The 16,465-nt window shown below is 35.4% G+C and overlaps 1 protein-coding gene across 5 annotated transcripts in view; it reads right to left on the reverse strand.

Moving 5' to 3' along the window:
- Window positions 1-853: 853 nt before the first annotated feature.
- The window catches only part of LOC134840552 (potassium channel subfamily K member 15-like), a 32,842-nt gene continuing 17,230 nt past the window's right edge, over window positions 854-16,465 (reverse strand). For all 5 annotated transcript variants that reach the window (XM_063856445.1, XM_063856446.1, XM_063856450.1 and 2 more), the window contains 4 exons: window positions 15,045-16,375; window positions 9,105-9,516; window positions 4,677-4,824; window positions 854-1,526 (listed from right to left, as the gene is read on the reverse strand). In XM_063856445.1, coding sequence (XP_063712515.1) covers window positions 1,012-1,526; window positions 4,677-4,824; window positions 9,105-9,516; window positions 15,045-15,532 — 1,563 coding nt within the window. In that variant the 5' untranslated portion in view covers window positions 15,533-16,375 and the 3' untranslated portion in view covers window positions 854-1,011. The remainder of the gene's footprint in view (window positions 1,527-4,676; window positions 4,825-9,104; window positions 9,517-15,044; window positions 16,376-16,465) is intronic.

The raw sequence follows: 16,465 nt of genomic DNA on the forward strand, positions 1-16,465 counted from the left end.
ACATTGGTACACAGCTGAGAGCTCAGATTAAAAATTGCAGGACCACTCTCAGTAGCTAAACATAAAACAAATAGAAAAACTATTTATTCAAAGCTAAGAAAATACATTCTTTGAATTACCATTTAGTTTTCCAACAAGATACCTCGTAGGATATCACATGGCGCAGCCAGCAGGATTCTCAGCTCAAGACAATCCCACTCATTTGGGAAGACCAGTATTTTGGGCGACAGCAAATCTAGACCCACCGTGGCAATTCAAGATCTGGTTAGCATCGTGGTTGAAGTTAAGTACTGTAAGTTATTCGCATCATTTACCGCGACTGTGGTTACCAAAATCAACAATGCATATCCTGCCTATATAATTGCTAGATTATGATTTATGAAATCTATTTTTACGTTAGGTGCTCTTTAAGAGGCTAGGGTGACCAGAAGTGGGCTTGGTGGCAAAGTTTCTGATAGACATCGCTACAAAACAATTAAACAAGTCTTGAAGCTAGGACAACTTGTTATACGAATAATGGTTCAACTCGACAATTCAACGGTTTTTGGTTATTTGGACCACGAAGCGGGGAGAAAATTAGTGATACGTGTACTTTTTTCCGCGAAATTATAGGCTTCTGTATAAATGTCTACCTATTTTTGTTTCAAATGGCGTTTCACAACAATGTGGCGCCTCTTTTTAACACTCGAATTGTTCAAAACACCCTTTGGTCAAATTTACATTTGGCATATTCAGCTGTCAAATTCAAATTATTGTCACCTGTTAGTGCCCAATGAAGAAACGTGAGGCTGAAACTACTTGAAACTAAAGACATAAAATATAATATTCAAAAAATTGAACTCGAAACAGCGTATCTAAATAAACATTAGACTATTAAATTAAAGACAATTATAATAATCATAATGAACAAAAATAGAGCTCAATTTTTCCTTATCTAAATTGCTGAGTGATATAAGTTCGTGGTTTTATCTCATTGGCGAAAGATTTCACTGGGAAATTTTTGCGACGAGTCTATACGTTATAGTCGTCTTGACGGTAGATTGAATTTGCTACAAGTGAAGGTCGTTTTGCCATGTGATGAAATGATTTCCCAGAATTCTTTGTATACAGACGTTTCATTCCTCCTGTGTGATGATAGGAATTTGTGGAATTTTCCAGCGAGCTTGGAGTCGCGTGGTGGTCCCAATTCGAGTACTCGGCGCTCGTTCGGGTGAATCTTGGGTTTTGTCGTGTCGGGCTGTTCACGTGATTTGAACTCGGCTCTGCGTCTATTTGACACACACTAGCCGGCCGACTTCGCTCGTGCGCTACTTGTCGTAACACGTTTGAGAACTGCTTTCGAGCCTCGTTCTGCGCATTTTCTTTTTCGTCCATTGTGTTCATAGTGAGGAATTTTAGTACGAGGAGATTTATGGAGGATGCGACTACACATAGAGCTACCATTATGTATAATATACTGAAGAAGACGTACTTTGGGTCTTTCTGGAGTGCGTTGTCGTTTTGCAAGGCGATGTAGTCTCCAAATCCTGAAATCAAAGGTCAAATTTTAAGAAGCTAAAAAAATAAATTACCAATGTGTTTTATATCATTAAAGATCAAAACTAATCACAATAAAAAAATTAGTTGTTAAAAGCAAGCTTTCATTTAAAATTGATAGATTTGCAGTTTAATTTTTCAACCTAATGTTTTAAATACTTTAGAAAATTAAACTAAGGCTAGTCTTGCGTGAACTCCATAAAATTTGGCACTATGTTTCCCAATATCTTTTTTTAAAAGTAAAAAAAATGCGGTCAAGTGTCATAAAATTAGCATTTTCACAATACAGTGCTGAAACATAATAAAAAGGTCGTTAGAAAACGTAATACCTTTCAGCCATAGAGGCGTGAAAAAATCGAGACATTGTTTGATTTAAAGGTCTTTTTTAATTTGGACTTAAGTGCATTGCATCGATTGAATTAGTTTGAAAGACAAATTAGCCAATAAGCAAACTGTTATTTCTGATCACTTTTGAATAAACCAGCAGCCCTTTTAAACTACGTCACTGGCAGACTTTCAGAGTGAAATTTTACCATTTTTGTATTCTTGCTTCCTTGCCTTTGAATGCCTTAAATAATGAGACCGATCTTGAATTTCCATCTATTTAAAAATCCTGTGACCTATGGCATTCACAGAAGCGTGCAGAGGCGGGAGGAGGCGGTGGGGGGGGGGGGTTTGTCGACCGCCGCTTTTTCAATTCTAGTTGCCAAATTTTTCCAAAGGGTCCCCCTTTGGTATATTTCTACGAGATCCATTTTTGTCTGACAAACACCAATCCATTTTTGTCTGACAAACACCAAAAGTTTTCTAAAGCCAATAACGTCAATAAAACTAAGTTTGAGGGGGGAGCACGCGCCGAAAAAAAAAACATTTTTTTGATCAAATGTTTTTAAAAGCGCTCAAAACGTCATTTTTAGCCTGTTTTTTTTCAGAAATTTGACTGCGGCGCAGAAAAATTTTGACAAATTGGGTCCTCTAATTGGTTGATCTAAAGAAAAGTCGACGAATTTTTATTTTTTTTCCTCGAAAACTCCCCCTAGAAAAATGTCTGCGCACGTCCTTGGGCACTCAAGAAAAACATATTCCCTCTTGGTAGAGGATAAACAGATGTTGCTTTTGAATCTACTTGACATTCCCCCCTTTCAAGTATGGGGCGGGGATATTGCTAACAGGCCCCGGATTTTAGTTAAATAAAAATAAGCATCTTAGATAACTAAAGAGTTCCTCAAAAACCATCAAAATAAATGAAGAAAAATTCAATAAAACTTGCTGCAGTAACGAAAAAAATCAATTTTAATGAAAATTCTTTTAAGAAATGTAGCGAGTCTGAGAGAAAACCCGAGTATTTCATCATGAAGTATCACCAGAAAGTTTTCAAATTTTCAATTTTATAATTTACAGCATCTAATCAACTATCCGCCATGTGACCACAGACTTTGGCGAAGATGTCAGTGTTGGCGAATAGTTTTGGAAATAAGGTCGGTTGTCTGAAGAATTTCAAAAGAAATATTTAAAATGAAGCGCATCTCTCTGATTCATTCATTTTCCCCCATTTTTTCAAAAATAGTTAGTTAAGCACAAAAAAATAGTAATTTAATTTAAATTCGGGGCCTGATTGTTAAGTAATTTTACTAAACCGATTTTTCGGCGAATCAGAATGCAGCAAAATTAGAATTTATGACAGAAACCGTTAGTGCTAACTTACAGTGTTTATTTATAGGGGTGGAGTTTCTTTACTAGATACCATAGGGCGGGGAGGAGAGATTCTTAAATAGATTTCGGCTGTGTTACCGTTTGGTAAGATTTGTGCCGACGGTGATTTTGCATTCTATTGTATAAGCATGTTTCTTTTCAACTATTTTCATTGATTGTGATAAATCTAGTTGTATCGGAAGTGGCGCGAAGCTCAGTTTCGACACTGTGTTAAAAATTGGCTTTTTTTTGGTGAAATTCACTCGATTGAGTGAGAAAACCGAGTACATATCTTGACCGAAACATAGCATGCCCTAAAACTAAATATAGATGATTAAACTTCGGATGATTTCAAAAATTTGAAGTAATGAGGCATGTAACATACCATCTCAAAAGTACATGTATCCAAAACTGACACCTCTGCTTTGAACTGTTGATAATTAGTTGAGATTTGGTTTTCTTGCATTAAAATTTCATAATGTTATCTAGAGCTAATTTACAGTACTTATACATAGACAGTAGCGGGGGTCCACCTTTGTACTGTTTTAGATATCCATTTTTGGCTGACTGACCTTAAGTTTTTTCTAAAGGCGCCTTGGGCGCCAATCTATACTTATTTTGAGGGGGGAGCGCGCGCCGAAAAAACGCTATTTTTTGGTCCAAATTATACAAAAGGGTTCAAGAACGCTTTTTGCCTTTTTAAAAAATTTGACGCTGAAAGTTTGTTCAAACTAGGGTCTTTATTATGGTTTGGGAGAGCTAAGAAAATCAATTTGGTCGATCTAAAAACCAAGGTTAACAAAATTTTCAATTTTTTTTGAAACCCCCCCCCCCTCGAGAAATTCCTATATCCGCGCCTGTATATAGAGGTGGATATTCTTCACTAGATACCAGGTAGGTGGGGAGATTTTTCAGTAGATTCTTGCTTTTTTGAGGGGTTTTTCCTGTAATTAAGGAGCACTTAACACAACAAAAAATACTCTTTAAAAAGAGTTTTTTTCCCACTAATAATGTCAAATACGCGCAAAAAATTCAATAATGCGTTCAAAATCTGCTCTTAGGCGAATTTTAATATGTAATTTGAGACAATTAGCCTAAACTAGAACGAAGTGGGCGTTGTTTGACCAAATTAGGGGCTCAAATCACTTAATAACACCTAGCCCTCATTCACTTCACTTCCCGTTCGATCCTCTTTTCCGTCTCCCTTCCATTTATGGGGATCAAAGGGGTTCAAATTTTGGGTTGAAGTTTTTCCTACCTTCTGCTCAAAGATGAAAATGAGAGTTGTATTAGTGTGTGTATGTGTGTGTCTGCGTATGTATAGGATTACTCACCAAGGTCGCCTTATGAACCAAATTCTGAACTTTTACATACATAACATAAAGGCTCTGGGGAGGCTAGGGGTTCTGGGGTGGGGGGGGGGGGGGGGGTTGGACAGGATTACTTGCCTATGGTTGTGAGGGTGATGTAACAGTAATATAGGGAGTCAAAGTATCGCCACTGTTCGTAGTGGGAGAACACGGCAGCCCCTCCGAACAACACCAGACTGCACGCACTCCATCCAGCCATCACCAGCTCCGTCTGAGTCACCTGCACCTGTCAGTCAAACAAATCAAAAATAAAAAAAGTTGATAAAAACTGCTATTGAAACAATAGGGGGCGTCGCTCATGTGCGATTGACCGTCTGAGCGAAAAATTTTGCGGCCAATAAGAATTCATTACTCATAAATTCGAATGAAGAAAAGCAATAAAATCAGTCCGTTTTGGACATTTAAAAGGACATTGACTGGTTTTCGCGTATTCTTTCCTTTGCGCATCAGAATATGCTGTGGTTGGTAGCTTAAGACTCAATCAGTGCCCTTCAAGCGCAAAGCTAAGCTGACTGATTTTATCACTTATTTCCTTATAAATAATGAAAACTTATTGGCTTCCAAAACGATGGTTGGGTCCCAGAAATATATTTGGGACTTAAAATCCTCAAAATTGGCATCTAATTGTATGTATTTTTGAACTTTTCTCAAACTTGTTGATGAAACCCAGTTTTCAAACCTGCTTTATAGTAAATTAGCTTATTTTAGCCTAACTTCGAACAGTACGTGATCCCAAAGTAGCCAAAAAATTCTATGTATTGGTTTGAATTGGTTTTTTGAATCGATCGTTGTCTAAAACACCTCGAAATTGCAGATTAAAATTTTCGCGTCTGTTGCTAATTATCAAAAAACCATAAGAACTGCAAACTGAAAAATTAAAAATAGAAGTTTTTTTGGTGTTTCCAAACTTTCTGTTGCAATTTTATTGTCGACTCGTGTGAATCCACTTTTTATCATTAAGATAAACTGCATAAACGATAAAGTCAACGAAGTCAAGTTAAAGAAAGTCAAGTTAAACAAGACTGCTCAAATCAAGTCGAAGCCCTGAATGTTCCAACTCTCTTTTAAGGTCTATGTATTGATCTTCGCTAAAAACGAATGGATAAAATTTTTGAAAAAAAAACATGAAAGTTTTTTTGAGGTTGTTTTCTGAAAGTTATGAAAATTATGCCCCACACACTATTTAAACTTTAAAGTGATACATTTTGCATACAGCTAAATATTGAGTGCATCAAAAGTATTTGAACAAATTTGTATTCAAGTAACTGCTTATGCGTTACTAGCTGGAAATAATTTGCTTGTTATTTGTCCTAAATTAGTCAAATTGGCATATTTTAAAGTCCCATAATTTACAAAAATGATCACAGAGAAACTTTTACTTAAAATATTTGATCAGGTTAATGAAACTTTTCAGGTGGTAAAGAAAAAATGTCAAAAGATGCTTGTTAAAAAGTCGAAATTTGTCTGATAAGAGCGACCCCGAGCACAAATATTCCGCCCTCTTACTCAAAAATCAAAACAACTAATTTTTCTAAACGATATTAATAAGAATCAAGAACAAAGACACACTCAAGAATGCACAATGCGTGGGCTCTAGCTATTCGGATTTTGTGCACTTTGACAGAATTTTACACAGAGGCGAAGCTGCACTTCGAAGACACTTGCGAGAACACGACCAAAAAGCAGCTCTATCAAGCGAAAAAAAATAAAGCAGAAATAAGCCCCGATTTAGCAAGAACTCGGCTAACGCTTAACAATAGACAAACACTAGTCACGAATAAAGCATCTACATTTGCTAAAAATTTTCTAATGCGATTCAGCAAGAGTGGCACCAAATTCATATAGACTCTATTTTGCAATTAAAAATTTTGACTATAACAATTTGAAGGCATCCAATTAACTTTGCATGTAACAAATCGCAAAGCAGAAATCCAATTAATGTATAAAATTGCATTTCAAAACATTGCGAGATACATTGAGTTAGAAAGCTACTGAACTCGAGTTTTTCATATTGTTATGTTGTTTGAAATAAATCTTTTTTTTCCGGTTCATTTGAAAAGTTAAAATGCATCGACTGTTATGACTTAATACTATTCGAATGCCAAAGTACATGCTATGAAAAAGCTGTAAAGGTGCCCCAAAAGTGGCGCCATCATTTGCGACTTAGGATGGAAATAAAGAAGGTTCCTACTAATACACTTATTTCGCAAGTGTAAACAGGACGATGTTAAACAATGCATTTGTGAAAAAACTGAGTAACTTGTATCGGTTAATGTTCCGACGTTCAAAGAATATCTTTGTTCGGGTGGTTCTTTTTCAGACCATTTTTACAAAACTCTGGACCCTCGGTGGATCGATCTCTTGAGCTGCATGTGTCAGCCGTGTAAACTGTAGTAACCTACCATGAGTATGTCTAAAATTACTTGTTTGATTATCCCTCACTGTAAAATCGTTCCAAAGTGAATTGAAACAGCTAATTTGCTTTATTAACTCCATATACCTCTCACAATGCACCAATTATTTTTTGATATTATCAGCCTATAATTCTCAGTTTTGACAATATTTAATTCAACAAAAACTATCCGAGGCCAATTAGTCGGAACACTCAGGGCTTCGCCCTGATACGAGCAGTCTAGTTTGAGAAAACAATGGTTTCAATGAATTGATCACAATTAAAAATTGTTCCGTAAAGAGCACGAAAATGCTACTATTTTGAAATCCAGCATTTCTCTCAATTTAAGTGCCCGTGAAAATATCAGTAACGCTGATTCTAGGGGCCCTTATTTGAAATGAAAAATGAATTTAAGTAGTCAATTTAAGTAGTCAAATTTTTTTTCTAAGTTTGAAATTTTTTCTCTGAAAAACATCCCCCCACACGCCATATAAAGTACAAAAGAAAAAATTTCGCTCCTATTAACTGATAAACTAGGACAAATAAGCTTTCTTGAACCTTTTTGGAACGATTTCTAAGACGGATTAAATCTCCGCTTACGGGTTAATAGCGCGAAAATTATCGCGCGTTAATTGTCCCAAATTGGCCAAAATGGCAATCTTTAAACCCCATAACTTTACGAAAAATGATCACAGGTGTACTATCTTTTCAAATTTAAGCTCATGAAAACAATGCCTTTTGAATGATATTTTAAAAAATCCGTCAGAAATAGCTAGTTAAAAAGTCGAAATTTGTCTGAAGAAGAAAAGCCACCCCGAGCACAAATATTCCGTTACTTTCGTATCGAAAGTCGGAAGAAAAAGCAAACGTTCCATAGCACTCGTAACCATATGCACATACATGCAAGGCCTCAATATCTCAAGGTATTAAAATTTGTATTCAATTGGAATGCTTTCGTTTTTGATATCATCTACATTTTGAGGTTAATCGTGGATCTGCAATAATCAAATTAGTCTATTCGGCTAGTTACCCGGGTTGACCTCCATAGGCCAAAAATGCTAATCATATAATTCCATAAACTAAGTCTATGAAAAAATACTAATCATAAAAATTTCATACATTTTGCTAAAATGGTGTTATCGAATTTTCGAAGAACTTTTCTCTTGTTTTGGCATAAATTTTGGTGTATCGTACTAAATAAAAAAGAAAAATTTTTTGTCAAAAAAAATGTTAATCATACAATTTCCATATATGGAAATTGTATGACTATCATTTTTTGATGGCGACAACGAAAAATTTTCGAAGTATTTTTGAAATTGCCCCCAAAAATTTTTTGTGTTTATTTCAACCGCAAAATGATTTTCGTACTCAAACAAACATTTTTTGAAAAAAAAATTTTGCATGCAAAATTTAACTTTTTGTGTGTATAACGTAGTCCTGGATATACTAATATTGGGTTTTTTCCATTTCTCTTGATAACATTTTTTAAAAATGCTCAAGACTCCTCTTTTTTTTGTATGGCATGTTTTTGTATGCCTTGATCAATGTCTGGTAATTTGAAAATTCAAATTTTAGAAATAATCATCTCTGAAAATTTTTGCCAAAATTTAAAAGTTTGATGCTTTCGTTATATTATTTGCGTGAGAAAGAATTAAGACATCTTTTCCTAAGCATTTTTAATGCGTGACGGCTAAACCTTTGAATACTACGTTTGAGTAACCAAGGTTTATGCCATTTGTGTTCGGTTACGAACACAACCAATAAATTTTGAGAAATTAAAATGTAAAAAATCAATCTTTTTGGTTTATGGAAAAATGCTAGTCTTACAATTTCCATATATGAAAAAATATTAATCATAGACCTTTGATGCAATTTTCTGTGCGTATGGAATTGCATGGAAAGTGTATGACTAGCAATTTTCCATATATGGAAATTGTATGACTAGCATTTTGGGTCAACCCGGGTAACACAATTTGTCCTTAATTTTGAAGTTTTTTTGGAAAATTGAGCTGAAAAATTATACTAACGAGCCAAATAACACTGTTATTACCAAAATATAGTCTCGATAAAACATTTAATAATTGAAAATTCAAAAACTTTGAAAAAATCTCTACCTCAGTTTTGGGTCGTTTGAAGAATCGGGATTTAGCGTGCATCAACCACCAAGCAGTGAAAGTGTTCAAACGTTCGCCGACTGCCTGGTACACGGTTAAGGACAGTGGAATGCCGATGAAAGCGTACGCCATGCAAAACACTTTTCCAACTCGGGTGGCTGGGGCAGCGTGACCGTAACCTATAGTAGTTATGACAGTTAAAACAAAGTAAAAAGCGCCGGTGAATTTCCACTGAATTCCAGACTTGAAGGGCACGAGTCGCACATAAATTTCTTCCAGCTCGACCCGGTCATCCTGTGAAATGTTGTACCGCTCGGAGATATTTTTCTCGCGTTCGATCAGCTCGGCTCGTTGTTCTTCTTCGTTTTCAGATTCGATGAAGTCAAAAATTGCAGCTCCGAACATCAAGTAGCTAAAAAGCAAAAACGGCATAATAAAAGTTCAACGGCAAATTTCTGCAGAACTTGAAATCAAGAAGTCAATAACTAGTTATTATGTTGTTGTGGCGGCGCTTTCGTTGTGTAAACCATACAGTGTAATATCGCTGTAGTTTAAGTTTTAGGGTTATTAAGAAAAACTGTTAAATTTTTTCAACGTTTAAAATGAAAAAAAAAATTTGAAAAATTGTTCTGCTCGTATATAAAACCTTGAAACAAGCGCTATGTGCTACTTAATGCATATATACTTAATGCTACTTCAATTAATTATACTTAATACAGGATATTGAAGTGAAGCTAGACGGACACGATAAAAACAGTTATGTAATATTTCATAACTTGAAAAATTCGAAATAATATCCTTTTCGCATGAAATTGAAAAAAATGCGCTGAAGTACTTGTAACCGTTTCACTGAAAAGAGTGTCGTTAAGCTAGTGTCCACAGGGATTTGTTTTTGCGTCAAAGAAGTCCAAATCCTGGGGGCACGGATTGCTGTTACCTCCCATTCTAGTTACTGATATTTACACTTCTTTCAGAACACTTTTGCCAACATATTTGCAAGATTTTTTTCTCGCAACGGAAGATGAGTTTGGGTAACTGGCCTATTTTTATAAGCATATTTAAAGTAATAAGACACTGTTATGTCATTCACACAATGCATTCACACATAAGAAAACTTTTTCTGCTAATATATTTTTCTGCTCTTTTTTGTGAAAAATTGTATTTTCTACTTGTTTATGTTTTTTTTACTTATTGAAATGTTTTCTACATATATTTTTGATTAAAAAAATTTCAGCTTAGTTTTGTATTTTTTGCTTATATTTCATTTTTTTGGCTGATTTATATATTTTTCTGCTTAATCATGCTGTAATTTTCTGATTTTTTCACTTCTACAATGTATTATCATACCATTACCACTTATAGTAATAGTACATTTTGATAGTAGAGCATGAAAATCAACCGTCTGCCGAACTTTGAGCCGAGCACAGGTAATTAACTTCAGAATCAGAGACAGCGAAAAGTGAAAAGAGCCAGAAAGAAAACAACGAATTTGATTGTCCGTGAAATTGTATCTCAGTTTGGAAAAAGGTGATTAGTTTTTTCCACAGAGCTTAAACTAAGCCTGTTATGCTTATTATTGCAGACGAAATCAATTAAAATGCCTATTTTGAGTTGCCCTAGGCAGAGTACGTAAGACTCTACTTCAATCGTCACAGAACAAATTTTCAAGCCAAGCATATAACCCCCCTTGCGAACCAAAACTGTGTTTTTACTCTTGCTGGTTTGCAAACAGTTAACTTGAATACTGAGTTGCAATCATCTCATAGAACATTCGGTTATTCCGTGCTTCTGTCACAAGAACGATTTTAACGCTAATATTAAAATATTAATAATTTGGCTGAGGAAGAAAGGCAACTTCCCAAGGGGGTACTCATCGGAGTTCGTAATATCCGCTGGTATTTTCAAGATTAAAAGAAGACGACAAACCAGCGCATGAAATAAATCAAAATTAATTTGACTTTGGGAAAAAAAACTGACAATGAATTAAGATTTATTTTTCTAATTTTCGAGCTCCTTCGTAAAAAATGCGAAGACTGTCATGTTTATGTGATGTGATTCATAGTTCTCCGCGTGGCTACGATTCGCTGCTAGCGATAATTAGCAGCGGCGAAAACTGGTAGCATTTCCACAAGCGACAGTTAGTCGCAAAGTTATCTTCCATAGAAAGTAATAAACTAAGTCGGACCGGGTTGATTTAGCAATGTACAGCAATCAAACAGCCATGCCCTGGGGGTTCGGTATGAAATATTTCACCTATTAGTCGTGCAAAAAAAACTTGATTAAGTTGCTTCGCGATTAACTGTTATTGAAAGCGCTTCTAAAAACAAGACTGCCCGTACTGAATGTTTCATCTGCCCTGAAATAGTTATTGCTAAAGTTTTTTAATCAATATGGAAAATTGATGAAAAAGGGCTCATTTTCCTCGCTCCCCCTCAGCGAATTTTAACGAGTAACTTTTTGTCCAAAATGTCCGATTGTTACCAAAATTGGCATGCGGACTAACTGGGCTGAGACAAACTTATTTGAGTTTCATACCTAACCTTATAAAACCCTTCGTTACACCATAAAATTGATGATTATGTGTGTTGTGGGGGAAGATCAGGAAAAAGAGAGAAAACGTTCATGACTCGTTACTGAAACACCACATGCACGAGTTCAGTTTGCAGCCATATTTCATGGGTGAATCATAAAAATTACATCCATGTTTCAGTCATGATTCATCAATGAAACATGAATGTAATTTGCATCCTTGTTTCATAGATGAAACATTGATAAACATCACTAAATGGAACTGCAACATGAATGATACATGGATGCAAAAAAAATGAAAAATCTATGATACATATCTGAGTCGCAATGCAACTTCAACGCGGAAAATGATTCCGCATGAAATATGCATTTAAAATAAACTCGCAGAACCTTTTATTGTCGAGTTCCTATGGAGTAGCTTTTGATATCGTTAATTACCCAAAGTTTTATTCAGTTTTTTTTGGTTATATATATTTTTTCATTATCAATCTCAATGTTTTTTATTCAAAGTAAGTTTCGGAAAAACCTATTTTTTATCCCCCCCCCCCCCCCCATTTCCCCACACCTTAAATACCGACCTTTGGTTACTCCCAGGATTTTTTAAACAATTTCACCACGATCTAATACGCGTTGTTCAAAAATGTTTTTTTTAATTAGTGTTTAATAGCGTAATATTAAGACTAAAGAGCTTGCCTCAATTTGATTTGGAATGAATGTTTTTTTTTCGATTTGGATTAAATCACAAAAGCACTGACAATCTGTTACTTATTCCAAGTTGGCCGAATCAGCCAATTTTTATTGCTTTTATTTTCCAATTAGATTTCAGGAAGAAACTTTTTTGTTAAGACCTCAAGGTATAGACAATTAGTGTGAGGTCGAAGTTTCTCTGATGATAAAAAAGCCAGTCAGAATTATAACCATTCCGTCACTTGCTTCGCTAGTCGGAACAAGAAATCTCGCGTCATTTATTCCAAAGATACATTTTTATTTACTTAAAGATGAAGTATTTTGCCTCAATTCAACTAGAAATCGATTCTGTGCCGGCTTAATTTCCCGCCTACGCGTAAATAGAACAAAAAAAAGTGCGCGATAATTATCTCAATTTGGTAAAAATGTGTTTTTTCAAACAGCTTCACTTTATAAAAAAAATTGTCGGTAAAAGTGATCAAGGCTGCGCTAAGTTTGATCTGATTATATCTTTTTCCTTAATATCTATCTCTAACTTCCGTTCTTTTTCAACAATGAAGAAACTTTAAGTTACTCGATCTTGACCGTAAAAGCAAAACTATAGATTTTGAAAACTTTTCAGGTTTGAAACTACCAAAAACAGGAATTTATGACCAATTAAAATATAAATTTTTAATGAAACAAGTTGAGTTTATGTAATATGTTCCACTGACTAAATCTTTAAGGACCTAACTTCGCCAACAGTGCTGTACACCCTTAGTTTGTACAATCACTAAATACCAGCTTATGTGTGAAAGGAACTTAACGTTTCCACTCGCGTCATGGTTCACCTAGAAACTACTGGTATGAGAATAGAGCAACAGGAATGAAAATTTTTGCCTGAAAAAGGGTAATTTTATGGTTCTGGCTTTTTTGCTCACAAAATTGTTGCATCGATATTTAATATTTTGGATTACCGCCTACGATATTTGCAGGCGGTGGCATTGATATTTGCAGGCGGTAATCCAGCAGCATCGTAAAATGTTATTTTACCAATTATCATAATTATCGTACTCAATCTGGCATTATATTGTAAACGGGTAATCCTGAACGGTGACTGAGCCAACTAACCCGCAGGGGCAATACATCTTTACCCAAATCGCTTTACTGAATTGCAGAAAAATGTGAATGCGCATGGTCGCTTTTGTTGAGGCTGCTACGATTGAACTTATCCAACAGACCGTTAGACTCAATCCGGTTTTTCCTTGTTTAGGATCGGAGGTTTTTTTGTTGCAAATTATAATAGTTGAAATACAGTCTAAAAATCTAGTTTTAGTCTAACAACCTAACATTCTAAGTTTAATTGAGGTAAACTAAACTAGCTTCTGTTGTTTGGTTCTGTATTACGCGAAAGGCTATAATACATGAGCAAAAACTTACACAAGTTAAACATCTCTTTATGCCCAACATGATATATTTGCTTATAATTATTTCTTTATGTACACTCATGTATATGTACAGGGGCGGATCTAGGATTTTCTCGAGGGGCGGATTTTCAAAAAATTTTCGAAAATTTTGACGACCTTTTTTTTTTTAGGTCGACCAAATTGATTTTTCAAGCTCTCCCAAAGCAATATTTTCCCCTATTTTGGGCAAAATTTTCAGGGCCGCAGGCAAATTTTTGAAAAAAAACTGTTAAAAAAGCCGTTTTTGGGCACTTTTTGAAAAATGTTGACAAAAAAATCGTGTTTTTTTGGCGCGCGCTCCCCCTAAAGTTAATATATATTGGCGCCGAAGGCGCCTTTAGAAAATTCTTAGGGTCGGTCGGCCAAAATGGATTTCTTAAAAAGTATCAAAGGGGGACCCTTTGGGTCGGCAGGGGGTCGAATCCGTGAGGGGAGGGCGTCCGCCCCCCCCCCCCCCCCTAAATCCGCCCCTGTATAAGTATATAGTGATCAGAAGCACAAAGATTGACGTTTTTTGAAGTATTCACATCCGGTATGCCTGAATGAAAATAAAATCGAAAAAGTTGAAAGCATAGTTTTTTTTTTAATTGACTTTTAAAATTTACTGTGCATCATTTGGTTTGTTACAAAAAGGTGCAATACGCTGTTTTTTTCCTACTTTTTGCTGGACAGTTTTCAGGCTTCTTTTGAGTCGAACTCAATGCCTCCGTTATAGTATTTCGGCTTAATTATTTCCCTCCAATTATGTCACGTTTCTGTCTCTTCATTTCCGATGAGTGGTTTTAACGTCTTCATAACGAAGCTTCGCAACACCAAATTAAATATCCTTTTTTCTCCTGCTCAATCGATGGGGAAAAGAACCCTTTTCAAACTCTATCTTGAGTGAAATCTAGCTAACCACTTCACGTGGGCTCATTTGAGGTCATATCGCAAATTTATTTTTTTTTTGAATTTTTCTTTTTTCTTGTAAAATCATACTTGTAAAAAGGGGGTATTTTGCATTTATCAATACTTGATAAAAAAAATTAAAAAGAAGGAAAATGGTTGTAATATTTCTTTGCAGATACAATTTGAATAAATTTCAAGATTATTGATAATAACTCACAAACCCTTTTGAACCCATGACGCCTCAAAGACTCATAAAATTCAGATTAATGGAAAAGTGGTAAAAGTCCTTGGAAACCAAAACCTTGGAGAATTTTGTGTTTTATTTTGGCTTGAAACAACTGCAGTTAATCTTATCAGTCTCTTTAAGTAATATAAATGAGTGTAAACTAACCTAACAGTGCAGACTATTAGACTTAGAGTTCGGACGTTAATCCTCCGATCTGTGTCGCCCAAGCACGTCGACGTCGAGCCCTGTTCGGATAAGTCCTCGCTGCTGGACTCAAGATAATTGATACAAGACTTCCTGCGGGTGTGAGTCGCTGTTAAGCTCTGTGATTGGTTGTCTCTTACAGGTGTTTGAACTGGACTGATCGGTGAATGCTGCGGCTGGAGGCCAAGATTTCCGGCAGAATTTGAAAAGCTATTGGAAGCAGCGCCTGTATTGGGTCCATTTTGGACACCGTAAATTGAACCCAGACCTTGGCCAGCAGAATTGGCGGTCATATTGTCTTTGTTAAGTTGGTTATTGTTAAAGGGGGATTTAGAATCTGAAGTGAAGGTATGTGATCTGCAGTTGGGATTGAAAACTCCATTTGCACTTTTGCACTTGTCAGTTTTTTCTCTTCGGCTCCAGAAAGCTTTTGTCAGCAAGAATGACATTTTGTCACTGGCGCAAATAACGGGCTTTCGTTAAGTTCCTTTTTTATTTCAAGGGTAATATCGCTTTTAATTTTTTTCACGCGAACTTCGCGACCTTTTTGAGGAAAAAGTATAAAGAGAAATTTGGAATAAAGCTAACATCATGTGCATAAGGGTGGAGAAAGGGATTAAAATTGGTTGGGCCGTATTATTGGTGTAGATCCGCGAAATAAATTAAATATTGTAATTCAAGTTGATACACGAACCAAGCAAAAAACTGAAATATAACCTTTTTATTTTTTCTCAAAAGAAGTGTTACAATTCAAAATCGCAAGGGTAGGATTTGAGGCGGTACTTCAGGTAAAAATTACCATCTTAAGGATATGTAATTCAAACAAAAATGTATATGCAAAGCTCCTTATTACTCTTCTTAATGCTTTTCCAGAATAATTTCCTTTTTCTTTATAAAGCAAAAATTCTCCTTTGAAAGGATACTTAAGAGCTTCGGGTTTATGAGAAACACAAAATTTTCAGTCATGGTTTTCTTCTAACTGAGTCGATTGATTATAAATAAAGTTGCATAAGAAATTTTAAAAAGGAAAATTAGACTGGAACTCAATTTCAAGTAAAATCTGAGAGCGGTGAAAATTTAATCAGACCGTTTAGACCTGTAAATTAAGACAGTAATCAAAAAATTGAAAAATAATTTTCAATAGCGAAAGAAATCGAATAGATAAAAAGCGAAAAGCGGTTTCGATAAGAAATTGGGAAGTTAAGTTGAATAATCGGAAGGTATATGAAAATGGCAATCAATCACAGACTGAAGAGATGATTAAATCACTGCTTCCTGTTTCTTGTGTGGACCTAAAACAGATGAAAAGATTGATGGAAGCAACATTTATCGAGGTCATTGGTTCAATTAAAGCGTAAAAGAAGTTGAAAAAATCCGAAAGC

The sequence above is a fragment of the Symsagittifera roscoffensis genome, chromosome 2 (genome assembly GCF_963678635.1).
Source record: "Symsagittifera roscoffensis chromosome 2, txSymRosc1.1, whole genome shotgun sequence".
Classification (NCBI taxonomy): Eukaryota; Metazoa; Xenacoelomorpha; order Acoela; family Convolutidae; genus Symsagittifera; species Symsagittifera roscoffensis.